The sequence below is a fragment of the Dunckerocampus dactyliophorus genome, chromosome 13 (genome assembly GCF_027744805.1).
Source record: "Dunckerocampus dactyliophorus isolate RoL2022-P2 chromosome 13, RoL_Ddac_1.1, whole genome shotgun sequence".
NCBI lineage: Eukaryota > Metazoa > Chordata > Actinopteri > Syngnathiformes > Syngnathidae > Dunckerocampus > Dunckerocampus dactyliophorus.
The window spans coordinates 17,698,150-17,726,002 of NC_072831.1; the positions used below are offsets into that span (position 1 = coordinate 17,698,150).

The 27,853-nt window shown below is 41.5% G+C and overlaps 2 protein-coding genes across 3 annotated transcripts; one reads left to right on the plus strand and one right to left on the minus strand.

The window, feature by feature from the left end:
• Positions 1-7: 7 nt before the first annotated feature.
• Positions 8-5,864, minus strand: rhd (Rh blood group, D antigen). The gene is made up of 10 exons (XM_054795840.1): positions 5,720-5,864; positions 3,167-3,353; positions 2,895-3,045; positions 2,659-2,806; positions 2,056-2,228; positions 1,829-1,966; positions 1,599-1,726; positions 1,452-1,531; positions 1,240-1,313; positions 8-34 (listed from the first exon to the last, which is right to left on the minus strand). The coding sequence occupies exons 1-10, from the start codon at positions 5,862-5,864 to the stop codon at positions 8-10; spliced, it is 1,251 nt and encodes a 416-aa protein (XP_054651815.1).
• Positions 5,865-6,847: 983 nt separating this feature from the next.
• Positions 6,848-26,143, plus strand: maco1b (macoilin 1b). 2 transcript variants are annotated; one of them, XM_054797276.1, is made up of 11 exons: positions 6,848-7,296; positions 9,000-9,141; positions 9,507-9,633; positions 11,444-11,567; positions 15,825-16,003; positions 16,253-16,796; positions 17,743-17,901; positions 18,079-18,261; positions 18,376-18,496; positions 21,887-22,061; positions 23,991-26,143. In XM_054797276.1, the coding sequence occupies exons 1-11, from the start codon at positions 7,217-7,219 to the stop codon at positions 24,191-24,193; spliced, it is 2,037 nt and encodes a 678-aa protein (XP_054653251.1). In that variant the 5' UTR covers positions 6,848-7,216; the 3' UTR covers positions 24,194-26,143. The 2 variants fall into 2 exon arrangements, with proteins under 2 accessions (XP_054653251.1, XP_054653252.1); XM_054797277.1 differs by having other exon boundaries at positions 16,256-16,796.
• The last annotated feature ends 1,710 nt before the right edge of the window (positions 26,144-27,853 follow it).

A 27,853-nucleotide genomic window follows, 5' to 3' on the forward strand; every position in this document is an offset into this window, starting at 1 on the left:
CTTCTGATTACTTCCGCACTGCAAGATGCTCAAACTGCAAAACATAATTTTGTTCATTTGTATTTTTCAAACTGATACAAGCTGTCCAACCAAAAGCAAGTTTTTTTGTTATCCTGTTCAGGATCACAGGTGAGCTGGAGCTGGAGAGGTACATTTCAGGGCACGTAAACTACTCACAGAAGGTTAATGTTAAAAGTTGTCGTGTGCCCTAGAGCAGCTAAGGTTTGGAGAAAGTGCAGGCCACTCCATTTGAAGTGCACCAGCCTTGACCAGCAGTCCCTTAATGTGATCTCTGTGCTGGAACGTTGTTGTCCATGAAGATATTGGGCCTGTATTGATAATAGTCTATGGACCAGAAACATTGTCCCACATTAACACCACGACCAAAGGTTCGTCCAAGGCTGAGGTCTTCACCATTGATGGCGACCATTTTTGCTCAACATGATCATCAGGAACTGCCAAGACGGTGGCACCTGTGCCTGGTTCTGTGGTCAGGTGCCCTTTGCAGGTCGCCTACCATGCAGACTACACTGAATAACTTTCCAATGGCCAGATGGGACAGTTGGGTACCTCTCCCCTTTATATGTGCCTGGAGTTGCCTGCATGTGCCTGCAGGGAGCTGTTAACAATGAAGCGGTCGTCAGTTCGAGATGTCGTCACTTCTGTGCCTTTCTGTGAATCTTCCAGTCCCTCCGGTGCGACCTGCTGATGACACTAGCTCGGTGGCCACGTCATCTTCAGAACATCCTGTCTGAAGCCTTAAAATGGCGGGGTACTGCTGATAAATTGTTCAGCCTTGGTCTCAAGATGTCAAAATGGACAGTAGGATGGACATCATTGGCCGATTCACGGCTCAGGCACCTGTTGTGACTTTGGCTGCTCGAGCAGAGCAAGTTGCCGTTGCAGTACTGAAACATTCGGCAGTTGAACGTGTATTCGAAAGTGAAAAAATTACCTGTAAAGGTTATAGGGAATTTTGGGTTCAACCTGAAATTTCACCTTAAAGCCAATGTGAGTAGTGTAGACAAACCACCACTCAGGCTCACGCCTGTCAAAAATGTTGAGGCTCCAATGAATCTAACATGGAAGTCATCGGAATGCGATTGGAAGCCGGAGTACCTGCACATAATGGTTTTATCCTAAACATGTTTGGGTTGGTTTTCATATTTTCTTTAAATCGAGATACAATTTGGTGGGCAGCAATGATAAAATGTAGGAACATTGCTTGTTTCAGCTTACCTTCCAATAAGCCTGATCGTCAAAACATTTTTTGTCCTGCGGAGGTCTCCAAATATCCCATTTAAGTATTATCCCTTTGAACACACACGGGAGACAAGCTTACAAATCACTCATAATATCAGATTCACGTTGAATTAGTCTTTTGCGGCTCTGCAAAACTGCATTGCTGCGCTGCAAAATTGTAGGCAAGCACATGATTGTGATTGTTGTACCTGTTATGATCCCCATTATCAGGCTTGTACTTATGGTGATGAGGAGAACACAAATATGATAGGCAGCAAACCGAGTCGCCCTACAAATGAAAGATCACTGAATTATACAGTGTTGCGTCTTATATGTGTGAGAATGTGCATGCGTACGCTGTGTGGTCATCACAGTGTTTGAGTTGCAGGAGGAGGTGAGCCAGCCATCCCAGCAGTCCAGGGAGTCCATGTGTGCTCAGAACGCTACACGTGTCATGACAGTCAAACGCAAACAGCATGTGGTTCTGAATGGTGAATAATTATGCTTAGTAATTTGTACAGACTATCAGATGATAAATGCGATTACAGTTACATTTACAGATAAACGCTATTGCAGTCATCACCACCTTGAAATACTGGAATCCAATGGTTGACACAACAGTTGCAGTCAGTCCAATTGTCATGGCTTCCCAAGGGTGATCTATCACTGACATGGGAACCCCCACAGCAACACCACCAGAGAGTAAGCATGACAGCAAATGAGCCTAATAGGAGAGTGACAGTATACGCTAAATCCCACTGTTAAATCGATGAAAAAGTACAAAAAGCATTCTTATTGATAGCTGCAACGTACTGGGTTAACTTTCCCCCTGGGACTGGAGAGCACAGACATAGCAACAGATGCAACACCGCTGACAGCCAAGGCCAAGTAGGTGCTGCACACCGCTCTCAGCCTCCTCTCAGGAAAATGGAAGTCCACGAGGATAGAGTTAAAACTGGGCCAAAACATCCAGAGAAACACAGTCCCTAGAGAAACATGACAGGAATGTTGCTAGCTTGTCACTCAGACTGAGCATTTTCCCAAAGATGCCGCTCATCTGTTGAATAAGCCCACTTTTATAGTTTACGTACTGTAGATACATGCACATTGCACATTAATTTAACTTCTGCTTTTGGCACATGCACCATTTGTGACTCATTGCATGGTTCAAGGGCCTTTAGACAGAGGCTCGCTTGACGACATGGGTTGATCTTAAAGCATCGGTTAAATGATGACAATCCATCCACTCGTTTTTTTATACGACTTTTAATTTTCAGGGTCACGCACCCTGATCTGGAATGATAGTGTGGTTGTGAAGAGCATGTTAACTTGGAATTTATCCTGAAGTCAGCTATGTGAACCACTACACTGTCATGAGGACATTCCTCTAAAGTAACACGGAACCAAACTACTCACCCAACAAGGAGAACAGTCCTGTTTTGCGGCTGAGTTTCTCCTTCTCATATCCCTGGTTTGATTCTTTCCGATACAGGACCCATGTCAGTATAAGGCCAAAGACAGCTCCGAAGATGTGAAGCAACATAATGCTGTTCAAAGGCCGTACCTGTAATCATGAAACCACGCAAGCACAGTGATGATTTACTGGGATACCCTTTCTGATTAGGATATTGAAACAAAAGATTATACCTTACCTTTAGCAGAGTCTGGAGGAGCCATCCATTCAGGACAAAGCCAAATACCTCCAGCAGGGCCATGAGGACAAGGTGGACAGGGTTGGTTTTGCCCTGCACAGCTCCAAGTGAGATGAGAACCGAGGCCGCGCACATCTTAGCAATCACCAAGCTTTGTGAAAAGATGGATTACATGAAGTGTATCTTTGTGTAAACATCCTGTATGGATCTAGAAATAATACACATACACTATACATTGCAACACTAATTGCAGTTCTAATGTGATACAGTACCTTCTCATATCAACCCAGATCTTGCCTCTGTAATACCAGGACTCCATACCATTGAGTATGAGTGCCCACTGGGTGGCCAGGACTGCTACAAGAAGGTTGAATCCTGATCCACTGAAACCATACCGCACTAAAAAAGTGCTCAAGAAGCCAAAACCCAGAAAGACCACTACGTTCAAATCCTGGAACACTGTAAAGGAGGACGGATATCGTAAAACAACGTACCAAAAGAGATCAAATACACCCACATCAGGTTCATAGCATTAGAACATAGACTAATGTATTTTTTTCATCTTAATGGATTGAAATAATGAACATGCAATCAACCATTTATGGCATAATTATGTGCAAACAAAACTTGAAAATTCTGTTTGCACATAATTATGTCATGTATAATAAGTATATTAAGTCTGCGGTTCCGAATGCATATTTGGGAGAGACATACCAGATTAGACTTCTCTAGAGAACCTCTAAAACTCTTAGCAGATTATTGCCAAGATGGCCAGTATTATTATTACTATTAAAGTACAATATGTAGTGTGAGACATTATGTCAAACTATGTAATGACAATAAAGCCTAATCTATTCTAAAGAGGTCCCACATTTTTTAGGCACATCTTATCTGTTCAGATGTAATCTCTTTAAATCACACAAAGTTGAGCCAGTGTGTCATGCTCCGCAGGACAGGAGTGAGCACTTCCTGTCTTGCGCTACTACTTTGGTGCGCTGCACTTCCTGCGAGGGGTAAGCTGCAGCCGCTTCACCCCAATGGTTTGTTGCGCAGCTGGCTGCAATCGCAATTAGTGGGGTTTAAAAGCCCAGCGCCGTGTAAAGTTGTTTGTTTGTCTTCCATGTATGATATTTTCACACAGCCTTATTCACCTCTGTCGGTTTCTGTTGTTTGCACCTGCTTTATTAAAGTATTTTTATTTTCCACCACCCCCCGTCTGTCTCTACATACTGGGGGTCAAGCACTCGACAGCTCCAGAGAACATGACACAGTGGATGTCTATTAAATTTGGGTGGTTTTGTATGAAATAATGTGATGATTCACAAAGGAGAACAACTCACAAAAATGTGACTAAGCATGGAACTGACATCCTTTAAAGCAGGGGTCGGGAACCTTTTTGGCTAAGAGAGCCATGAAAGCCACATATTTTAAAATGTATTTCCGTGAGAGCCATATCATATTTTTTAACACCGAATACAACCAAATGTGTGTATACAGTATTTAAGGAATACTAGCAATTTTAGAATATCAGTCTCTGAATGTATTCTTTGTAATAATGTTGTTATATTGAAGCTAACCAATAATAAATAACTTTTTACCATTAATGCAACTTCTGGTGCTGCATGGTTTTGTGCCCTACTCCGTATCTTTCTTTCTTTTCCTTTTTCATCAAAAGGGTTGTCTCTGCACAATTAGCTAGCTGACTATTTGATTAAAGGAGGGACAACCCCAATAATCAAGTTTTGGTGTCTGACACGGAAAACATGGGAAGGACAGCTGGCATTGCGCTAGAAAAAAAAATGGATGGGTTAAAATGCATTACAATGCATATTTTGAATTTTGTAATGTTTCTGTTTCTGTAATGTTTTACTTTAAAATGTCAGGAAAACAAATTAAAATAAACACATTTTATGGTGTTAAGAAATGTCTGAGAGCCAGATGCAGTCATCAAAAGAGCCACATCTGGCTCCCGAGCCATAGGTTCCCTACCCCTGCTTTAAAGGATTTTTGGGGAATTTTGCCCATCAGCCAATACTTATATGAGACATGAACACATACTGTATGTCTATCTCTTTTCTGTCCATTCTAAAGATGTAAAAACAAAAAAAAAGACGGAGGTAAGAATGCACTTAATGGTAAACACTTATTACGCCTATAAAGTCTTCTGACAAAAAAAAAAAAACCAAAAGCGCCAACAACTCTCCATTTGCATATAATGTTGCCTGCATACTAACAAAGCTATAGTGAAGCTAGTCGCTAGCTTCACCACACACTCGTCACAAGGCCCTCACAACGCCTCAGGCGACTACCGACGGGTAAAGCTGCATATTGGAGCTGCTGCTGTGGTTTATTTTGAGTTTGGAAAAGTTCATGCGAGGTGTAGTTATTTGTTTCTACATTGCTCTGTGAAATCCATGCGCCCAGGAAGGAAGTTCCGGCTTAAAAGGACCACGTGCTGTAATGACCTCTCTTTCAGTCTCTTTTTGTTTTTATATCTTTTTGGATATCTTATATTTTTATATCTTTTTATCTGTTTTTATATTTTTAGAACGCACAGAAAAGAAACGTGTGTTCATGTCTCATATAAGGATTGTGAATGATGGGCAAAATTCCAAAAAAAGTGCAGTTTTCTTTGAATAACAGACTCCCTGATAACCTGCTGTATCCCAACCAAACCCTGCAGCCTCCGCCTCAATAGATTTCAGTATTTTTATATTGGTTAAGCTATAAAAAGAAATACATTTTCCCTGTGAATGACAGTTTTGAAAATGGTATAAATGCAGCATTATCTTTGTTATATCTTACTCACGCTTGCAATGACTTACCTGGGTACAGGCTGCTGAATGTAATTCCATTTACGTTGTTTTCTATCTCAACATAAAAATAACATATGGCAATGAAGCCTATCTGCAAGAAGAGCAGCAAAGGAGCCAAACAAGAGCGCAGGCTTGGGGCGTATTGCGGCGCCATTGTAGATTATTTTGTCCCAACAGACGCATGTTTCACTCTGGTGATATGAAATGGGGCACAGCCCACTGTGCAGCTTTTTATTATCATCTGCTACATGAGGAGAGAAAAAGAACGGTCTACCTCTTCAGAATGTCTGAAGTTGGAATGCTCTTTTCAGTTGACTTTTCAGTTCAGTTTACCAAGCACGTTTTAAAGTAATTACATTTAGAAAAGGCAGCACAGTGGTTAGCATTGTAACTTTCCCCCACATCCCCAAAATATGATTAATGCAGTGGTTCTCAATTATTTTGTCATGCATCCACTGGGGGACAGAAATGTTTTAAAATGTACTGTAAAGACTGAATCTGAAACTGAAACCAGCGAAATGCAACAAAATGGAGAGCAGTGACGCTTACAGCCTTATTCAAGTGTCAAATTGCATGCTGAGTATGACAAATTCATGCATGTTGGCTGGTCTGCACTAATACCAGCTCACTGCGCTCCCCCAGGGGGGCCTGCCCCACTATTTGAGAAGCACTGGGTTAATGAGAGACTTTAAATTGTCCATAGATGTTCATGTTTTTCTCTATGCCCTGTTATTGACTGGCGACCAGTCCAGGGTGCACCAAGTCAGCTGGGCTAGGATCCAGTTCATCTGTGACCTTAATGAGTATAATGGATGGATGGTCTAGAAAAAAATGCAATTTACAAGCAACATCAACAGCAACTTCTCAAGACTATATATGTACCGTATACACAAATATAATTTTAAAGATTACAAGTTTATTGCGGCCATTTTTTACACATGACGAGCGTGTGTGGATCTATAAATAAACACAAAGACTGCAAAGCATTATTAGCTTTTTTACGTGACAATATATTTTCTGTGGTCAATACCGCAGGAAAATAACAAAACAAACCCCGCCTCCAATAGCAGCTGATTGGTCAATGAGCAATGCCCGATTTGTCCACAAACAATGTGATTGGCTTCCCCGTGAGACGTTTGACACGCAACTACTCCAGAGTCATGGTAGAGGGGAAATGATCGAGCGGTCGCCTCGGAACATAAATGGCTCGTCTCGGTATCCGTCAACGAGAGAGGCCTCGGCGAATGGATTGATTGGATATTCCAAACGTCTGGCAACAAGACACACGTAAAATACAGCGCGGCTTGCACCCAGTGAGCCTGCGCTAAGAGCAAAAGAGGAGGTTCCCGAATAGAGCCCTTTATTTATTATTTCATTGTTTCCAGTCGGGAAAATAATTACAGCGACACATCCTACAGCACTTCATTTATTGTCGTTGCCCGTATACACCAGAAAACTGGATAAGATTACAGTGCTTAGCCGAAGGCCAAAGCCAAGAGGAGGAGGATGAAGCGGCGCAATGCGGACTGCAGCAAACTCCGACGGCCGGTAAAACGGAACCGAATCACCGAGGGTATATACGGCAGGTAACGTATATGGAGGTTGACGGTGGTATCTTTCTCACGACAGCAAATGGAACCGCTCATTTCGAACGCTAACGACTTTATAGCTGCAAAATAAGGAGGCATCCGAACGTTTATTTTCATACAATCACACTGCTAGCGCTACCTAGCTCGTTAACGCGGCTAACTAGCTGCTATTGATAGCTCGGTGTATGCTACAAGTCTGTTTTTGTTGCACGTTAGCAACTAGCCATGGAGCTAGCATGTAGCGCTAGGCCACACAACAGTGATTTCAACATTGAACATTTGATAAATACCACAAGTTATCTTGCACACTAACAACATTAGTTAGTTTAGTATGAACTGTAGTACACCTTTGGGTATTACTTGATGAGCAGTGACAATGTATACTGTCAGTCTAGGCCCGTTGTCATCTACTAAGGATAAACCATCCACTTTGCCAGAGCATCTGATTGTAACTAGCATGAAGTGTTGTATACTTAATGTCAACCAACTAATAGGGGTTTGTTGATCCAATAAGACAGTGAACATAACTGCGATTCAAAATACGTTTGTATGTTGTGCTTATGGCGGACAGTTGAGTTAAAACAACCTGGTGATTGGTTGCTCTCTCTAGCCACACCTGACAGGTCCAACCCTGAGCCAAATGCTAAAGGGCAATATTTATGCACGTGGAATCATATCCCAGAGATGTGGGGCTGTCCTTGAATTACTGATAAGATGCACCGCCATAATACATTCATACTTTGTTGATCAAACGACTCCTGGGTTTCCCATTTTCTGACTGGGGGTTTTGACACTTGTCATTTTTGGCTCTGTTAAAACGGACTAGAGTCTCTTTTCTCTGTTAGTATAGTTTGTTTGGTCAAGTGCGAACATAGTCCAGGACCAAACAGAACATGACCGCCTGAGAGAGGCTCTGTTTTCCAATGGAGTCTAGTGTGAACGCGTCAGAAATGCCTTCTCTCTGCAACGCATCTCTGGGAACTTTTTTGACATCTTTATATCATTTACTGTATATGCTCTTTGTTGCATCTCAGCTGGTGAAAATCAGCCACAGAAAGTCCTATGATCGCATGTGACTTGGAAGACGTCATGTTTTTTAGGGTGCGTGAGGTCGTAGGACAATATGCACATCACATACATCGTCCAATTGTGGTGCCTTTATGCATATGATGAACTGAGAGCATTGTTTGGTCCGCTGGCCAAAAAAGCAAGTGTGAGCGCAAACCAGACCGCACTAAATTGACCACCAAGTATCTTTCTTTTGTTGTTTTTTGGGGCTGGAGGAGAGTACTGAGCTGCAAGTGTGAATGCACCCTCAGAGCCAGGTCACTGAACACCAAACTTTATGTACTATCTCAACAACCCACTATGTTGTCATGTCCAAAAATGTTGGGTAACATCATGTTAGTTGTATTGATTGCAAGAATAAGTGTCTTCCAGAATTTTCACATTCGCTTTACGTAAGCCCAGTTACAGTTTATATTTTATCTGCTGCTTAGACTAAGTGCAACAAACAGATTTGTAAACAAAGAGCAGCAATAACCTCACATATAGACAGCATATTTTATACATTTACCTCCTACGGTGCAACATACCACTGGTGCAAGGCTTGTGGGTGTTAAAGATTACATTGCCAGTATTCAAGCTATTTTTGTTTAGTGCGTATTTTAATTACAAGGTATGTTGTCCCATCTTTGCAGTACTTTCCTGTACCTGAAATTTCTGGTGGTGTGGGCGTTGGTGCTACTGGCTGACTTTGTGTTGGAGTTCAGGTTTGAGTACCTCTGGCCTTTCTGGCTCTTCCTCCGGAGTGTCTACGACTCTTTTAGATACCAGGGGCTGGTGAGTGCATACTTACTAAACCTTTTTTGTAAAGCTTTACCGTGTAGATTCTAAACTAGGTTTCAAAAAGGTGTGAAGCATAATGATGTGATGTCAACAAACCGGTTGAGTCCTTTTTTGGCTTACTGTGGTGTTCCTCTTGTGACACGACAGCCTGTAGCTTTGGCAGGCGTTAAGTTAGTATGCACATAGCCAGCATAAGCATAGAAATGTTGCTTGTGCAGCAATGATATTACTTGTAATCTCTAAGTAATGTGGAAAATATCAAAATAAAGTGACCATTATCGTGGAAAGCAGGGTTTAAAATTAGATGTCATTTTTCCAATGTGTCTTTTTTAACTTAAAACTGCCTTTTCTCTCAACAGGCCTTCTCAGTATTCTTTGTGTTTGTGGCACTTACTTCAGACTTCATTTGCCTCCTCTTCATCCCAGTACAATGGCTGTTCTTTGCTGCCAGTACTTATGTGTGGGTCCAGTATGTCTGGCACACAGGTAAGACATATTCCTTTCTTTCAAGGTGCTCTTATGTTGTGCATACTGTGAATGACAATTGTATATACACTCCTGAGCTAACTTTTAAGACCAGTTGAAAAATTGCAAGAATTTACATTTTGCAGTGTTGGATTGTAAGGAGGGTCTAAATAGAGCTTCAAAATGCAAAAAGAGTTGGGAGTGAGGGAAAAAAAAACAACCATTAAACTGAGAGGCTATTCATCAGCTGATCAAAAGTTTAAGACCATGGCTCAAAAAAACTCAGAACCCCCCCCAAAAATAGAAATACAATTTTGAAAAAAAGGATTCAGTGATGAGTAGCTGGGCCATGCTTGTCAATCACCTCAAAAATGGGTTTGGGCATGCTTGATGCCGGTCTTTCCAGGAGGCTAGTGGGAATGTTGCTCCAGGTGGTGAAGTAGACTTCACAGAGGGCGTCCACTGTCTGGAACTAATGTCCATTTTTGTAAACTTCATTTACCAGCCATCCTCAAATGTTCAGGTCAGGGGAACACACAGGGTGGTCCAAAATAGTCATGTAATTCCTCTGGAAGAAGTCCTTTATCAGGCAGGCATTGTGGACTGGAGTGTTGTTTTGTTGAAAAGCCCAGTCATTACCGCACAGATAAGGACCTTCAGTCATGAGGAGTTTCCCATGTAACATGTCCACGTAGCTAACTGCCGTATGACGCCCCTGCACAATCTTAAGCTCCATTGTTCCATTGAAGGAAAAAGCACCCCAGATCATGATGGCGCCCCGTCCACTTTGCCTTGTGGAAAGCAACTCAGGTGGAATGTCCTTGTCATGCCAGCGATGTTGGAACCCGTCAAGATCGTCAAGGTTTTATTTTTTGTCATCACAGAAAACCTTTTTTTTTTTTTCCAAACTTTCAGTGTCCCATGTTTGGCGCTCTCACGCAAATTTCAAACCAGCAATTCTGTAGCGTTGTGGCGTTTGTTCTTAAAGCCCTTCTCTCACAGATGCCTTCTGATGGTTATTGGACTGCACTCGGCACCAGTAACCACCTTCATTTGAGCCGAGGATCGTCCCGTGTCTTGGCGGACAGCAAATCGGATCCTCTGACTCAGGACTGATGAATATTTTTTGGCTCTACCACTTGACTGTTTTGTTCCATAACCCTCAGGATCTTTTAAGAAGTTTAAAATGACCGTCAGCAGCAATGGCACGCTGCAACAGGCCTAACTTAAGCAGCTCAGCAATCCAACGGCATTCAAAGACAGAAAGCAGTGTGAATGAATCCACATTTTTAATCTTTTTATAGGCTGTCTTAAACTTTTGATCAGCTGATGAATAGCCTTTTTTACTATAATGGTGGTTTGCAATAAATTGCTTACTCAAAAGTTGTCTTACTTCCATTTCTAAATGTTGCATTTTTGAAGCTGTATTTAGAACCTCCTTAAAATCCAACAATGAAAAATGAAAATGTTTGCTATTTTTCAAATGCTCTTAACATTTTGATCAGGAGCATATAATTCATGATGTCTTAGTGGGGATTCTGTTTACCAAATGTCAGGTTTTTGATGGGAAACCTGTCATTCTTGTCGGGGGAGGCATTTGGTCCTTGGTGGCTTTTCTTGTTCATCTGTGCATGCTTAAACGCGAGAAAGAATGATGTGTCACAATCAAGTTTAATAACCCTCCCATTATACCTTTTTTGAAAACTACATTTTTAGTCTCTTTCTTGTCAGACCAATTTTAAAAACTGATACACTATGTCAAGTGAAACGTATTGTGCTATTTTCACTTATATCCATGTTTAATGCTTACTCCTAATATCTTCTTCTTCAGAGAGAGGAGTCTGTCTACCCACAGTGTCACTATGGATACTCTTTGTGTACATAGAGGCAGCAATCAGATTCAAAGACCTGAAGAACTTTCATGTAGACTTGTGCCGTCCCTTTGCTGCACACTGGTGAGCCCCTGCTCTGTCATAACTGGCTTTTTGCATTTCATGACCTTAATAGACTGCAAGTTTGGTTCTTTTCCAAATGTGCGCACAACGTTGAGCAATGTGTTTGAGGTCAAATTTGCAAATTGACCCTGACAGTCACTTTAGTTTCCCTAAGTGCACACACAGTGGGAGAGGCGACAATTATTTAATCCCTTGCTGATTTGTTAGTGTACCCCATGACGAAGACCTGAGCGATCCATCACTTTTTATGGTTGGTTTATTTTAACAAAGACACATGATAAAAATCTGCCTGAAAATCCAGAAAAAAGTGTTATCATTTTTAAATACCATCCATCCATTTTCCTCCGCTTATCCGGGTCCGGGTCACGGGGCCAGCAGTCTCAGTAGGCAATCCCAGACTTCCCGGTCCCCGGCCACCTCCTCCACCTCCACCAGGAGGACACCAAGGCGTTCCCAGGCCAGCTGTGAGACATAATCCCTCCAGCGTGTCCTAGGTCTGGCCTGGGAACTTCTCCCGGCTGGGCCCAAAGCTCATGAGCATAGGTGAGGGTGGAAAGTGCTATACAAGTGAAAGACCATTTACCAATCCAGAGGTACTGTCCCTGCGCAACGTTGAAGAGACGTGTCAGCCAAGACAGTCCCTCAACATGCAGAGCCTTTAGGAATTCAGGGCGAAACTCGTCCATCCCTGGAGCTTTGCCGCTGGTGAGCGTTTTGACTACCCCAGATACCTCAGCCACGGTGATAGAACTGTCTGCGTTCGTGTCCTCAGACTCTGCTTCCTCTATGGAAGGTATTTCAGTGGGATTGAGATTTTAAATACATTTAAAAAAATATTTTTTTTTTGGTTGAAATAAACGTACCATAAAAATTAGACTGTTCACTGTTGGTGATGGACAGCTCCATCACCCGGTATCTGGGGTAGTCAAAATGCTCCCCAGCGGCAAAGCTCTGAGGGTGGACGAATTTCGCTCTGAATTCCCAAAGGCTCTGGATGTTGAGAGACTGTCTTGGCTGACACATCTCTTCAATGTTGCGCGGGGACCGAAAGAACAAGATCGCAGATATAAGCGGCTGAAATGAGTTTCCTCCGTAGAGTAGCTGTACTCACCCTAAGAGATAGGGTGAGGAGCTCAGTCATCCGGGAGGAGCTCAGAGTAGAGCCGCTGCTCCTTCACATCGAGAGGAGATAGTTGAGGTGGCTCGGGCATCTAGTCCGGATGCCTCCCGGACTCCCTCCCTGGTGAGGTGCTCAGGCCCAGCCAGGAGAAGGCCCCGGGGCACACCTAGGACACGCTCGGTGGATTATGTCTCACAGCTGGCCTGGGAATGCCTTGGTGTCCTCCTGGTGGAACTGGAAGAGGTGACTAGAAGTCTGGGCTTCCCTACTGAGACTGCTTCCCCCGCGACCCAGACCTGGATAACGGAAGAAAATCCATGGATGGACTGTTGAGACTGCTCTGTCTTCAAAAGACAAATACTTTTGAAAGTTACAAAATCAGCTTCATCAAATAATTCTTCCCCACTGTACAGATTTGTGCAAGACAATAACATATATAAAAATATATAATATCCTTTTACAACTGTTTTTCTTGACTAAATGCCAAAATGTAGCATCATACAGTCATGGAAAAAATGATGAGACCACCCTTGTTTCTTGAGTTTCATGTTTGTTTTAATGCCTGATACAACTAAAGGTACCTTTTGTTTGGACAAATATGACATTGACAACAAAAGATTTTTTTTGGGCAGTACAAAGCTATAGCTATTCATGTAAGAAGACATTTTTTGGTTATAATGAAGAAAACCATGGAAGTTGCTAGATATCATCTCTTAAATTAAACTCTTATGAGCTATATTTGTTATCATCATTATATTTATCCAAACAAATGTACCTTTAGTTGTACCAGGCATTAAAATGGATCAATAAACTGAAGAAACAAGGGTGGTCTAATTTTTTCCATGACTGTATTTTTAACATTCACCCCTTCTGTTGGAAGCATGATGTAAAAAAACAAAAAATAGACCAGTAAAAGTCCTGATCTTAACACACATCCTGGACATTACGCCATATTTCTGATTTTTAATCAGTGTCACATTCGTTACGGTCTGAATTTTGACGAAATACCGAGGACATTAGACGCAAATACTCCGAAGACCACATTGTGTGTCAAGGCAGAGGTCAGCTCATTAGCATATATTTTTCCGCGATTCAATTTGAGTTAGGTTATGTGCGGACTACGCTGGTTACACAAGTGACGCCTACACGTTTTGTCAGAGTTTGGTCAAAGGACAAAGGACACACAAAATGCATTTGGTGCACAAGGAGGTATTATACTTTGGAAATCACAGCAGCTGAAACTTAACTTCCGGTATTTTGTTTTATTTATTTCATCGTCTTAGTAACACACTTTGCGTTTCATGTCACAAAATGGCGATGCACAAACGGTCTAAAATTGTCTTCAGATCGTATTGTATACACAACAGGCCTAAAGAAAATATTTAACACTGTTTCCTAGACATTCTGACGGTATGATAACTTTGAGCAAATATTTCATGGTTTCGCTGTATTATAATTACAGCTTTAAAATGTGTTACTTTGAAATATCTTTGTTGAAAAGAAGAGAAAAAAAAATATTTCTGTTGAACAGTAATTCTTAAACAATATCATAGAACATGATGGAGGTGGAACATATGTATTTCAAATGAATGAATAATAACAATTCTTTCTAAATAAATAATGAAGTGAAATGCAGTTCTTGATGCAGTCTACTGTGGCTAACCCTGCAACTCAAGTCACAACACCATAAATATTTTCTTTCAAATATCAAGAAGGTTGGAAATCTTGTAATGTTACATTATTATTTCATAGGGTGGTGAATATGAAGGTCACAACTTGCCCACAAGTGTATTGGGTTATTGGATGGTGTATTTGCTGAGTTTTGGTTAAATTTGCTTTAGTTTAATTTCCTTTCTGGCTCATGTGATTGTTGTTAGCAGCTGTTGCTAAGTGGTTGTTGCTTGTTGTTCAGTTGAGAGTAAACGGTTTATACCACTTATCGTCAGCTCCTGTCTTGTTCTGAATCACATCTCCACATTTGGTGACCCTCGACGTGAGTAGTATGTTGACCGAATGACCACACACGTGCCTTTGAGTTCTGTCACCGAGCGCTACCGCACATGCGCATAACAAGGAATCCTCCTTTAGATAGAGTAAATCTTATACATGTGCATCCCTTTTGAAGGAATCTTTCACGCGAGTACAATGTTTTCACTTAATCATGCTATATTAGTGTATTTGTTCATTTACTGTATGTTTTAGGCTGCAACGTGTAGTGTCAGTATGTATTTGTGTACACTATACAACCTATTCAATTATGACATTTAAAACTTACTAGGTTATGATATTCATGTCAATATGTCAAAAATATACATAAATAGTGTTACGTACACCTACACATTAGTTGGATAGCTGCAAAGCCATGGGGAATACACACTAAATCCACACATACAGGATGCAGAACTTTGCGAGGGAAGACGTCTCGTTACGCCGGCGCCACTTGATGTTGACGAGGCAGCGAATGTCTGTGCTAGCTATGCCTGACTTTTGGCAACACAGCTCATGCCCATGGTTTCAGCGCATCAAAGCCTAGTTCCGACTGCGAGGAATAACACAAGACATGACACATAGTGGCCGCACTGGACCTCCACTCTCTTTCATACCACAGAGGCGGTGTGATGGAAAAAATGACTGTATTGGTTTTCAAATCGTGACTTTTTCATGCCGTGGTGTACCCACAGACCGGTAACCGGCCCGTGCCTATTGTTTCCCCCGTTTCATTCAACATGTTTGCAGTATACTTTTATTTGGTTCAAGCTGCAAATCACTGTAGTCTGTGCATCATGCTCCTTGAAGCGACAGCACCCTCTCTGGCTCCCCTTTCGGAGCCTGATCCATATACAGTATTTGAGCCTATTGACAATGTAAAGTGCTTCTACCCTGGAAGAAGAACCGGTCAAATAAATCATTAAGGGCCTCAAAGTAATGAAATTCACACTCATGATGAGTGTTTGTAAAGTTCTGACAGTAACCATAGCTTATGGCTAAATTATGTTTCTGGAATTTTTTAGACTTTTCAACTGGAGTTTTTAATTTGGACATCATAACCCTGACTCCTTTCATTAAAACAACTCTTATTTTTAATTTGGATTTTTTTTTATAGGGCTTATTGACTAACTGTCTTTTTGTCTTTGTAGCATTGGCTATCCAGTGGTGACACTGGGCTTTGGCTTTAAGAGCTATGTAAGCTATAAGATGCGCCTCCGGAAACAGAAGGAGGTGCAGAAGGAGAATGAGTTTTACATGCAGCTCCTGCAGCAGGCTCTGCCTCCAGAGCAACAGATGCTACAGAGGCAGGAGCGAGAAGCAGAAGAAGGTACATTTGAAGCATGTGTAGAGTATGAGATATATTCGTAGATTCTGAATTGCAAAACTTTTTTTTTTTCCAATTTCAAATGTCTCTTGTAAAACAGTTTAAAGCTTGCAATCATGATTTTTTTGGTTGGTTCCATTCCATGTCGTCATATCTTGACAGTTGTAATTACAGAAATTGAACTGCAAAGATGAATATTTGTGTTTAGTATTTCATGAGCTATGCATCTCATTAATCTACTTATTCTTACAGCAGCAGCTAAAGGAATATCTGAAGTGGACACACCTCCAGTGTCACAGAATGGCGCCCCTGCCAATAAAAAGACCTCGGCGCCTCTACCAGAGTTAGAGTATAGAGAAAAAGGGAAAGAGGGGAAGGGTGGTGGGGATGCTAAAAAGCAGCACAACAGCATCCTGCCATCATCAGTGGACTCTAAACTCCAAGAGATGGAGTATATGGAGAACCATATGAACAGCAAAAGACTGACCACAGAACTGGGCAGCACAGAAAACCTGTTGCTTAAAGAGGACAATTCCTCTTGCTCGTCCTCTTCCTCCTCTTCCTCCTCCAAAAATTACAAAAACAGCAATGCCACAGCACTCAACTCCTCGCCCCGTGGCCACAGTGCGACAAATGGCAGTGTGCCCTCCTCTGCGCCTTCCTCCTCTTCCACAGGGAAGAATGAGAAGAAGCACAAGTTAGCAGTGGGGAAAGGGACGTCAAGTGGCTCCAACAGGGATCCCACAGACAACTGTATCCCCAACAACCAGCTTAGCAAGCCAGAAGCACTTGTTAGGTAAGTGTTCATACGCAACAATTTTCACAATGTGTGGGTATTAGTCCAGATACATCGTGTCTTAAGTTTCTTTAATTGTGGTTAGAACCACTCAGTCCAGTCCAATATCAAACCTTTGATATCTGTCAAATGCATGCTGCCTCATTTGTTATTTATTGTGGTGTCTAATATAGAATTTTATTTTAGCATAAGAGGCATAATCATTCACAGCTGACAGTCATACACTGACAAGGAGCACCATACAAAGTGTCATTAACCATCAATATTGTCTGCTACATGTTCTGGACATGTATTGTCCATCATTTGCACACAACTGTTTCAAAGCACACTATTACATAACATGATTATTTGAGGTTGCTTGTTGCTGCTGCTTAGTTTAACTTCGTTGATACTGTATGATGTAATGCAAAGCAAGTTGTGCTGGGGCCTCTTTTAGTTGTTTCATTGGTGATGGCACACAAAACTCCATTCAGAAATGATGCTAAATGTACATTTGTTAGAGATGTTATCAGTGTTAGAAACACTTTTCACACACTTTAATCCTATTTTATATTGTAATAATATAACCTTTTAAATATTCTGGTATTTTTTTAGGACTTTTATACTTAGAAGTTTAAATACATAGTGCTTAGAAAACAGCCCTTAATTCATGTGGAGCCCCTTGTATTTAATATCTCCAGCCTACTGCGTTCTGGTATTTAGCATGTTCGCCTTCAGTTGTGGAGAGAAAAAAAAAACAACAATATATTTCCCTCTATTTATTGTTCTTGTAGTTTGATTAGTTTTAATACTAAATGGCTAATCATTTTATTTTAAAGCATGTGCTTTCATTTAAATTAGTATCTTAGGGGGTTCCCCTGCTCCTGTGTCCTGTGTCTGTGTGGCTGTTTTGGCATGTGCGCATGTCCTAATGTCACTCCTTTCTTCATCCTCCTATCTGGGACAGATTGGAGCAGGACGTGAAGAAGCTGAAGGCGGACCTGCAGGCGAGCCGGCAGGTCGAACAGGACCTTCGCAGCCAGATTGGCTCACTGGGAAGTGCTGAGCGCTCAATACGTACTGAGCTGGGCCAATTGCGCCAGGAGAATGAGCTTCTGCAGAACAAGTGAGTGGCTTAAGTAATTCAGCAGGTCCCAGCAAGGTCAGTCTTGTGAAGACTGGTTTAGGATCATTACCAGAAAGTGTATAAATAAACACCATTGGAAAGAGCAGAAAATCCTTTTTTTTTTTTCATTTTTTCAAATACTTGCCTCATTACTAACACATACGTATGCACCTGCAGGCTTCATAATGCTGTGCAGGCAAAGCAAAAGGACAAGCAGGCTGTGGGACAACTGGAGAAGAGGCTCAAAGCTGAGCAGGAAGCTCGTGCCACTGCTGAGAAACAGCTCACAGATGAAAAGAAGCGCAAAAAGCTTGAGGAGGCAACAGCAGCCAGGGCAGTAGCACTAGCTGCTGCTTCCAGGTAGCTGAACATCTGAAATGATTTGGTTCTGGGCACTGCTATTATTTAGGTGTCTGTTATTATGTTATATTATCAGGTGCATATGTAAAAATGAGGTGTCTGCCTGCCTTTCAGAGGGGAGTGCACAGACACGCTGCGAAGGCGGATTACAGAATTAGAATCGGAGTGTAAGAAACTAACCCTGGACAACAAGTTAAAGGAGGACCAGATTAGGGAGCTCGACTTGAAAGTCCAGGTAATAATGATTTTTTTTGTATTCTTGGTGATTGTCAGAATACACAATCAGGAAAGCTTCTATTTGTCTTTCTAGATTTTTGTTTTGTAACCTCTTTGTGTGGAGTTTGCATGATCTCCCTAATATACTAATATGGGTTTCCTCCCACAGTCTAAGAACATGCATGTCAGGTTAATTGTAGACTTGAAATTGTTCATTGGTCTGAATGTCAGTAGGATGCTTTGTCTATATTTGCTTAGCTGGTGATCAGTCCAGGGTGTACCCCGCCTTTCTAGGGTTCCTATGCGCCCTAGAAAACGATAGACCAGTTTTGCAGTCCTGGAAAATGTGTGTCCTGTCCTGGAAACGGTTAAGTTATCCTGGAAAATAATTTATCCTCCTCCTGTCTTGTGAGCGAATGCAAACAGATTAGAGTTTGTGCGCATCCATGCCTGTCACTTTATCCCGTGCAGCGCCCCACGCGACCCTACCAGCCAATCAAATTTGCATTTCTGCTTCGAGCAGTTCTGCAACCCACTGCTTGCAATTGACTTTGTTGCTAGATTTTGTGTCTTTTCAGTAATTAAGGAACTTTTAAGGACTGTACTATTAAATGTACTACTACTACTACTACTACTACTACTACTATTAAATGTACTACTAAATGTACTAAAACTAGCAGGTTTTTCACTCTTGCAGTCACACGCTCCCCTCTGTCGATCTTTGAGTCTCTGAGTGACAGGCAGAGGAGAGTTATAGTAGGCATGTTGTTAACTGAGTTGGTTGCGTGCATATCTCTGACTTCAGAAGATTAGGAGTTTGAGCCAGTTACAGTTAACAGGTCATGGGGTCAAGGGACACATTTCACTCAGTATTTTATTTTATTTTTTTAAAATAAATTATTAATGACTTTTCATGTAGATTTAAGCTTGTTAATTTCCAATGAAAGTAGTTGTTAACAGAGTGATATATTATATATAATATATAAATATTTATATACTTATGGACAATTTAGAGGTGCCAATGAACCTAACATGCATGTTTTTGGAATGTGGGAGGAAACTGGAGTATCCAGAGAAAACCGCAAGGAAGATTGTTTGTCTGTCAAAGTCTTAATTAGTTTTGACTGTTACAAAATACATTATTAAACTATTTGAACTTGCTTTCATTCTCTGAACTATACATGAGTAATGTTGTACAGTTGTCCCTCGTTTATCGTGGTTAATTGTTTCCAGACCTGACCGCGATAAGTGAATTTACGCTAAATCAGATTCAGTATTAACAAATGGAATACAGTGTTCCCTCGTTTATCACCAATGAAAGCATTGGTGATAGGTTCTCACAATAGCCCGCAATAAGTGAAATCTGCAAAGTAGCCAATTAATTTTTTTTTACAATTATAATATATGTTTTAAAGCTGTAAAATGCCTCATCATACAAGATTTTCTCACATTTCTCTCTTGTTTAAACACTCCCAAAGTGTGTGCCTCGTCTTGGCACCGTCCAGCTGTAGCATTTTTGTATCCCTGTTAAAATAGTTATTGGCCCCCTAAAGCCGGTTAAATAGGCAGTTAGCAAGCAGCTCACACGGTTAGCTAGTTTGCTAGCACCATTGACCACAACAGGAAACGGCACGAAAGAGATTGACAATGGTCCACAGCCAATCAGTCAATCAGTACGCAGTGTGGGTTCTCCCTCAGGAATAAAGATGCAGAACACAATGCGCGGAGTGTCCCTTAGCCGGTCAGGACTGTTGTGGCCCGTATACACACACACACACACACACACACACACACACACACACATATAAAGACATCCTGAGATGAGGTAGAGCAGGGGTGTCAAACTCGTGCCATGGAGGGCTGAGACACTGCAGGTTTTCTTTCCAGCCAGTCACTAAAGCAGGTGATTTTAATGATCAACACCTTCAGTTTGAGGGAAGGAGCTCATCAATTAAATCAATTAAATCAATTAAATAATGCTGAAGAAACTGGTTGGAGAGAAAACCTGCTGTGTCTCGGCTCTCCAGGGCACGAGTTTGACACATGTGAGGTAGAGGGACGACATCTTTACTAGCTGCACACTCAACTCTCACATGAGTATACAACACCCTCTGCTGGTAGCAGTAGTAAATACAGTAACAGACTTGTACATCAGCGCACCGCTAGATCGCTGTAATACACCCGAAGGACGCAGAACACAATGCACGTTCATACGCCATTAAGAAAAAAAACATGTAAAATTGCACTTTCAAAAATGTGCGAAACAGCGTGGCTGTGAAAGTTGAAGCGAGGGAACACTGTATTTTAAACCCTGTTAACGATCTTCTAAAAACATTTTTTAACAGTATTAGAGCCCTGTAGACATGAAATAACACCCATAAAGTCAGCTTTACATTTGTATTAGCCAATATAGTAGATATAGTCAGAGAAAATAAGACATACAGTATTAGACATAAATAAGATAACATTGACCCACACGTTAGCAGTTCCTTGTTTTTGTCTGGACAGCGCACCTCCTGTGTACTTGCTTGTCTCATCAATGTATTGTGATAGCGGCTTTAAATGGCTTTATACTCGTACTACCCAATATAGTAGACATAATAAGAGTATATAAGCCCTTTTAAGACGTAAATAAAACTCCTGCTCATGTGTGTCACAGTAGATGGGTTGTTATTATTGTGCCTTTTGGGATAATAACAAGTAGAATGTTTCTTCAGCCTTTTATTTGTATTTTAGTTCGATTGGTTAGTTCATTTTGCCATTTTCATGCTTGAAAATGCTTAATTTAGGCCAAGAATAAGTACAGTTTGCTTAAATATGCATAGTTTACCAATAAACCATATTCAACCAGGAAACAGCTAGTATTGATTTTTGAAAAACAGGTTGTGATGTTCGAACAGCGATGTAGCGAGGGACGTCTGTAGTAGCTACAACATGAATCATTGCCAACAGATTTTTGTACAATACTAATCAAATGAAGACAAAATGTTATGTCTATTATTCACAATGGCCGATTACATGCAACCGACAAAGACTTGTAATAGACATCAGAATGACTCTTGTGTTGTATGTCCTATTTGTAGTCCAGTCTTGTCCTTCATTATTTCATTTTGGTTAGTCCTTGAAACACCAGGAAGTGTGTTTTTTTTTCCACTCCCTTCACATTGCACTTCACAGTGGGGAACATAGTTATATCACTTAAGCTGATAGTTGACATTGAGAAATGTTGTTCATTTATGTTGAAGAGAAACTCAATGCACTATTCTGTGTTAAATACATGGAAATTAATGGATTTAGTGTAATTAATATAGAATTTGGCAACGGTAACCAACATTGCCACTGTGCTAAATAAAACCTGCATGAAAAGATTGTCGTCCCCACTCTGACTGAATATCTTCTCACTTTTTAGGAGCTTCATAAATACAAGGAGAATGAAAAAGACACAGAAGTGCTGATGTCAGCACTGTCAGCCATGCAGGACAAGACCCAGCACTTGGAGAACAGCCTCAGTGCAGAGACCAGGATCAAACTGGACCTCTTCTCTGCGCTGGGCGATGCCAAGAGACAGCTAGAGATTGCGCAAGGTCTGCAGCTTCATCAAAATATGTTAATGATGCTTGGGCGCAGAGGCCGGGTTCCCAGTTTAGGGGCTACACTTGAAGCTACCGTTAGTGAGATTTCCTGTTTGCCTCATATGTTGCCACCACATCATGTGGCTACAGCATTACTAACGTTATGTATTTCAACATGAATGTTAAGGACCCATGTTCAACATATATGGTATTAAATGTTCATATATGAGCAGAAATACCTTCACTGGCACTTGGGCTTTTCAGAGCTGATATTGATATAGTATATCGGGCCGATAACAGAAAAAAAAACGAGTATAGGATTAAACCTACGATATTGGCACTCCGATATAAGTCGTGGATTCCAGACTCTACCCCAGCACGTCTATCCAGCAACACGTCTATCCAGTAGAGCCCGCTCGATCACAACAACAGCGTGTGCTCACTGGTTAGCATAGTAGCAAGGAGCTGGAGTTCTGTCAACTGTGTGTATTTTTCGTTAAAGTCGGCAAAAAAAACTTGCAGCTGAGTGCAAAACTTATGTACAAGTTACCCGCGGTGGCACAGAACCAGCAAAGTTTAATACGACCAAACTCAACGTGCATTTGAAACAACGTCATAAAGGAAACTCCCACGGGAACAAGAAGGCATTAGCCAAAACTGAATTAGCGTCCACACTGTGCCGGATTACTAAATAGTTGCATCTAGACGGGAACGGAGTTTTCACTGAGTGAAAACAAAGTAATACACAAGGCACACCTGTGTGTGGTGCTGTGAACAGATACACGGACGAAGAAAGAACATGCCTAAGTCTGTCCTCCTGCGCTTTCCAAGGCTCTTCTATACATATGACAAAGTGGAATTACATGTGTGTCATTTTAGGATATAAGACAAGAAAATACCAGGAGGATGCCGGTGAGTCATGACACTCGAAATATTTAGATATTATGTTGGCTTGTCATCAAAGCTCACTTCAGATCACTTGACGGCGACAGGTCACTGATGTCATCGAATTTAAAAAAGCTGCGGATTGCTCGTCTATATGGAAACGACAAGCTGGCGTTTTCAGATTTTCCCACTTTGGAAGCCGTTTTGAAAAAATAAGACAACCCGTTTCAGGGCAACCAGAACGCTGTTTCTGCGTGGATGAGCAGCTGAAACGATAAAACACTTTGCCGTTTTGACCTGAAAACGTTCCAGTGTGGCTAGTCACTGAGGAAAGTGCTCACTCTGTCCGTAGTTTTTTGGAACAAACACACCAAGGTGCTGAAACCAATGCACTGTTTGGAGGCGGGAGACGAGCAAAACAGACACACATGCACATGGCAATACATTGAAGCAGGCAAAATGATTGAATTGATTTTCTTTTTTTGTGTGACTAATCAATTTATTTATTATCGTCCCAGGCTTCATTCCCACGACATCTTGTCACATTTTAATCTCGTGACACTCCTACTAGCTGCCACTACATTGTGGATAAAACTATACCCCAGATGCGTAAAGAAGTACATGGGTCAGTTTTTCCTCATACTTACTGTTGCTGATTATTATTATTGTCTGTTTGAGTAATATCACTTGATCAAGCCTTTTGTCTAATATACCACACTACAAAATACATTGGAGAACGATGAATGATTCGATATTCAAGGCTGCAATATCAGTATGGGACTTTTTCAGGACACCCCTAATTGGCACTAGTGGTGTGCAAAGAATTTGAGGCCGTACGGTAGGTGAAGGATACTAGCAATGCATCCTGCAAGAAACTAGAAAGAGGGCCCCTGATGCGCTGTTTGAAGCTGCTTTTGAATTGGCACGGCCTTCATGCAGCGTTTCTGTCTCAGCTGTGAAATGCAGCCTCTGAAGACTGTAGCCCCTGAATTGGGACACTGCAAAAGTGTCAGTGTTGCTTTGTTTATGAACTCACTTGTTGGCATCTGTCCTCAGGTCAGATCCTTCAGAAAGACCAAGAAATAAAAGATCTGAAGCAGAAGATAGCCGAAGTGATGGCTGTCATGCCCAGCATCTCGTACACAACCGACACCAGCAGCATGACCCCGGTGGCCCCCCACTACTCTTCCAAGTTCATGGACACCAACCCCTCCGGTCTGGACCCCAATGCCTCAGTTTACCAGCCACTCAAAAAGTGACCGCTTCATGCTATCTCTTCTCCATTTGCCCTTCTTTTTTTTTTCTTCTTCTTCTTTTTTGGGGGGGTTCCCTGACCCATCACCTTTCAATCTGCTCGGCATGTCTGCGGCTGAGAATCTTGGGTCTTTCTTTTCTCCTCGCCAGGTCAGAAGGATGTTGTATTGTGTGTAGTTAAAACAAAAGACAAAAAAAATGAAAGCAGACATCACATCAATTAGGAAGTCCCATATTTTTCCTCATGAGTGTTTAGTGAAACCTCACAGATTCGGGGATGTATCGCTGTACATCAAAAGAGTGTTGCTCTCAGCTCTCATCACCATTGCAACCCCTGGCAACAAATAAGCTGCACTTTGGTCCTTGGGAGTAACTGCTTGATGGTTTAGGAGTGGAGAACAGAATTCCCCTTAAACCATCAAACAGATCTCAAGCTGTACCCCACAGATTTGTTTTTCTCCCAATGTATTAAGGAATCATTTGTACATTCAGAGGAATGTAGTGCAGCATTAGCACAGGCCCACTGAGTTGTATGAAATGTATTATTTTAATGTACAATCAGACACCTAGTAAACCCTGCTCTGTTGCTTTGGGGTTATCGTTTTTAAGATGTATTGCGTGATTTTGTCCAGTGACTCTTTTTAAGATTCAGGTGTTGAGTTCAACAAGCTGGGTGTGTTCAGAAAGCTTGACATAGGCAGGAGCGGGCCCTTATAAATAAAATACAGGCAGACATTACATTTTGAAGTAGTAAACAAACAAACAAACAAACAACCTATATATATATATATGTTCAGTTTTCTGTGCTGTATTTTCGGAGTGAACTTTGAGTTAAGAGTGCAGGACAGGTTGGTCAATATTTTGCATAGGATGCCAGCTGTTGTCATGATCACAGTGCCTTGATTGAGGACACATTGAGTTGAATAATGAATCACATTCAAATTGCCGTTCAGAATTAGTTACTGTGATGCTTCTGGCCAAACTGCCAAGAAGGATAATTTAATCCCGCACTGTAAAGTGAAACAGCGTTGCTTTTTTTCTCCTTCAGGACCTTGTGTTGGATGTCAAAATCACCCATGAGCACTTAAAGGCTGTTTGTCCCTTTTTCACTCAAGTGATGACTTCAGTGAAAAAGAATAAAGGAAAGTCATCCTTCTGTTTACACACAGGTACCTGGCTCATCACACGGCTCAGCTGCTGGTGACATTCCTCCGAAACTGTGTTTAGCTGCTGCCCATATTTCTTTTTCAACTTCCAGTTGAAGCTATTGAAGCTTGCACTACCGAAAACATATTTGAAAGGGAAAAAACAAAAAATGGACCATGCAATGTGAATAAGAGAGCTCCGAGAATGCCAAACGTTGACATTGCAGTTAGAGTAACTGTATTTAATTGATTCTCCTCTTCAGTTTGTGTGCCAAGAATGCAATTCTAGTTTTTCCTAGTAGTGCATTGAAGAATGTACTGCAAATACATTGGCTGACATGTTTGAAAAGTCACATTGAACATTTCTGTTGTGACCTGTTTGGACTGGCGTGAGTAGTTGCCAGCAAAGGGTCTTGAGCATCTCATTTCTTCTCATGAATGTTACAGTATTTGCAACTGGGTTTCAAAGTAGTTTTCTTTCTGGGTTTCTTTTCCTACAGGAAGCAAATGGCTTGAGTCTGATAAGGTTTCACCATCATGTGAAATGGTCATTGTTGTGTGTGTGGTTCTCACCTTCTGTATATGGAGAGGTTTTTTTTCTGCTTGATTGCTGTTATTGGCTCTTCAGACAAGTGTTGTGAAAATAACAGTCTAGCCGGTTGTTGGTCAACTGATTGTTGAAAGTATAGAAAAGTGTTTTGTTTTTTGTTTTCTATGCCCAGTCACGCTCTTCCCTTCCAGGTCTGACCTTGGCTGCGCTCTCGCTCTGTGAGGTTTACAAGGAATAAACTTTTTTTTTTTCTTGCAGAATGGCAGTCTATGATTATTGCTTTGAGTGGATATTTAAAAGTGATGCCAGCAGTTTGAAATGCAGTCATAGCATCCTGAATTTATGACGGATAATGAATTACTGTACTTAAGTAGGCAGTTGTGTAAAGCAGTGTTACAGCATGTCATAAATATACATAAAAAAAAAAAAGATGTATTACAACATTTTATATTTGCAGTACGACCACAATGATGGCCCAAATCTTGAGTTGCAATACATTTTATTTGTAGAATGGGTATCTGCTGGCTAGCAATGGCACAGCATGGATTTATGAAGTTATGATGCATCTTCTAATGACAAATATTAGCCACATTGATCTCATTGCTCACATTTTAGGAATTTCTGACCACTCAAAAGGATCCTGCAGGTAACTTGGAACAAGATGGAGCATTTTCATCTAGAACTTTGTACATGACAGTCAAGGAAGTTTTTGTCATAATGTAAAGACGATTAAATTACTATCACTACATCGCTGATTATTTAGCCATTCACAATATATTCAATTTAACTAAAAAATGGCCAGGGTATGAATACTTTTTTGCTTAAGTACGCTACCGTACAGTGCAGAGCTGTGGAAATGCACGTTTTGAGGTGCAGTCACATGCTACAACCAGTAGAAGGCACTATATGGAACAGTTCAGATCCACACAGACCTGACGTGTAAACGGTGACTTGGAAGTACAAAAAAAAAGATTCTCGATACCGTGGAGGTCTTTCAATTTTTTTTTACTGGCCCTTGTAGAAATTAAAAAAAAACAAAATGGGAAAAATGACCAAAAAATCGGGGGAAATTACGCAACAAAACAGCAAGGGAGTCCCTGCACATAATGCTGCCCTCATAGAAGAAACACTACAACACAGAGTAACTTCGCACACGACAGGTAGGTATATGAGTGGTTCCGGCTTCCTGTGTGCTGCAATACTAACTACGCTTCGTCCACACATACTTGTACACTGCCGGTCAAAAGTTTTACAACACTCCAATTTCTCTGGAGGAAAAAAACTACATTTTTAAGTGTTAAGATAGCCTGTCTCCTTTCCATTGTTAATTCCCTTTTTTCTTGAACATTTTCATAGCAACAAATTACTTTCTCCAGTACAAAGAGGTATTAAGTGCTCCAGAACTTGGAACACCTGTAGGAATTTTAGTTGCACCAATTGCCAAGACTTGGTCAACCTCCATTTCTGCGTCCATCCATCCATTTTCTATGTCGCTTCTCCTCATCAGGGTTGGGGGGGCATGCTGGAACCTATCCCAGCTGACTTTGGGCGACAGGCGGGGTACACCCTGGACTGGTTGCCAGCCAATCACAGGGCACATATAGACAAACAACCATTCACACTCACATTCATACCTATGGACAATTTAGAGCGCCACACACGCTGTCTGCCATCTGCCCTGAACAGTGTAAACCGGGATTGGTCCGTGAAGAGAACACCTCTCCAACGTGCCGACGACAAACTGGAGTCAGGTGGAGACCCCGATGAGGACGGCGAGCATGCAGATGAGCTTCCCTGAGACGCTTTCTGATAGTTTGTGCAGAAATTCTTTGGTTATGCAAACCAATTGTTTCAGAAGGTGTCCGAGTAGCTGGTATCAGACCATCTTGGAGGTGAACATGCTGGATGTGGAGGTCCTGAGCTGGTGTGGTTACACATAGTCTGCGGTTGTGAGGCTGGTTGGATGTACT

What these genes read in the sequence shown, in the direction of transcription:
- rhd (XM_054795840.1), bottom strand. Translation starts at nt 5,864, where the DNA reads ATGGCGCCGCAATACGCCCCAAGCCTGCGCTCTTGTTTGGCTCCTTTG. An exon ending in CCAGGGGGAAAGTTAACCCA is followed by an intron (nt 1,967 to 2,055) that starts GTACGTTGCAGC and finishes CTCTCCTATTAG; the next exon opens with GCTCATTTGCTGTCATGCTT. An exon ending in ACGATCAGGCTTATTGGAAG is followed by an intron (nt 35 to 1,239) that starts GTAAGCTGAAAC and finishes TATGTTTTGCAG; the next exon opens with TTTGAGCATCTTGCAGTGCG.
- maco1b (XM_054797276.1), top strand. Translation starts at nt 7,217, where the DNA reads ATGAAGCGGCGCAATGCGGACTGCAGCAAACTCCGACGGCCGGTAAAA. An exon ending in GGAGCGAGAAGCAGAAGAAG is followed by an intron (nt 16,004 to 16,252) that starts GTACATTTGAAG and finishes TTATTCTTACAG; the next exon opens with CAGCAGCTAAAGGAATATCT. An exon ending in AAGCCAGAAGCACTTGTTAG is followed by an intron (nt 16,797 to 17,742) that starts GTAAGTGTTCAT and finishes TATCTGGGACAG; the next exon opens with ATTGGAGCAGGACGTGAAGA.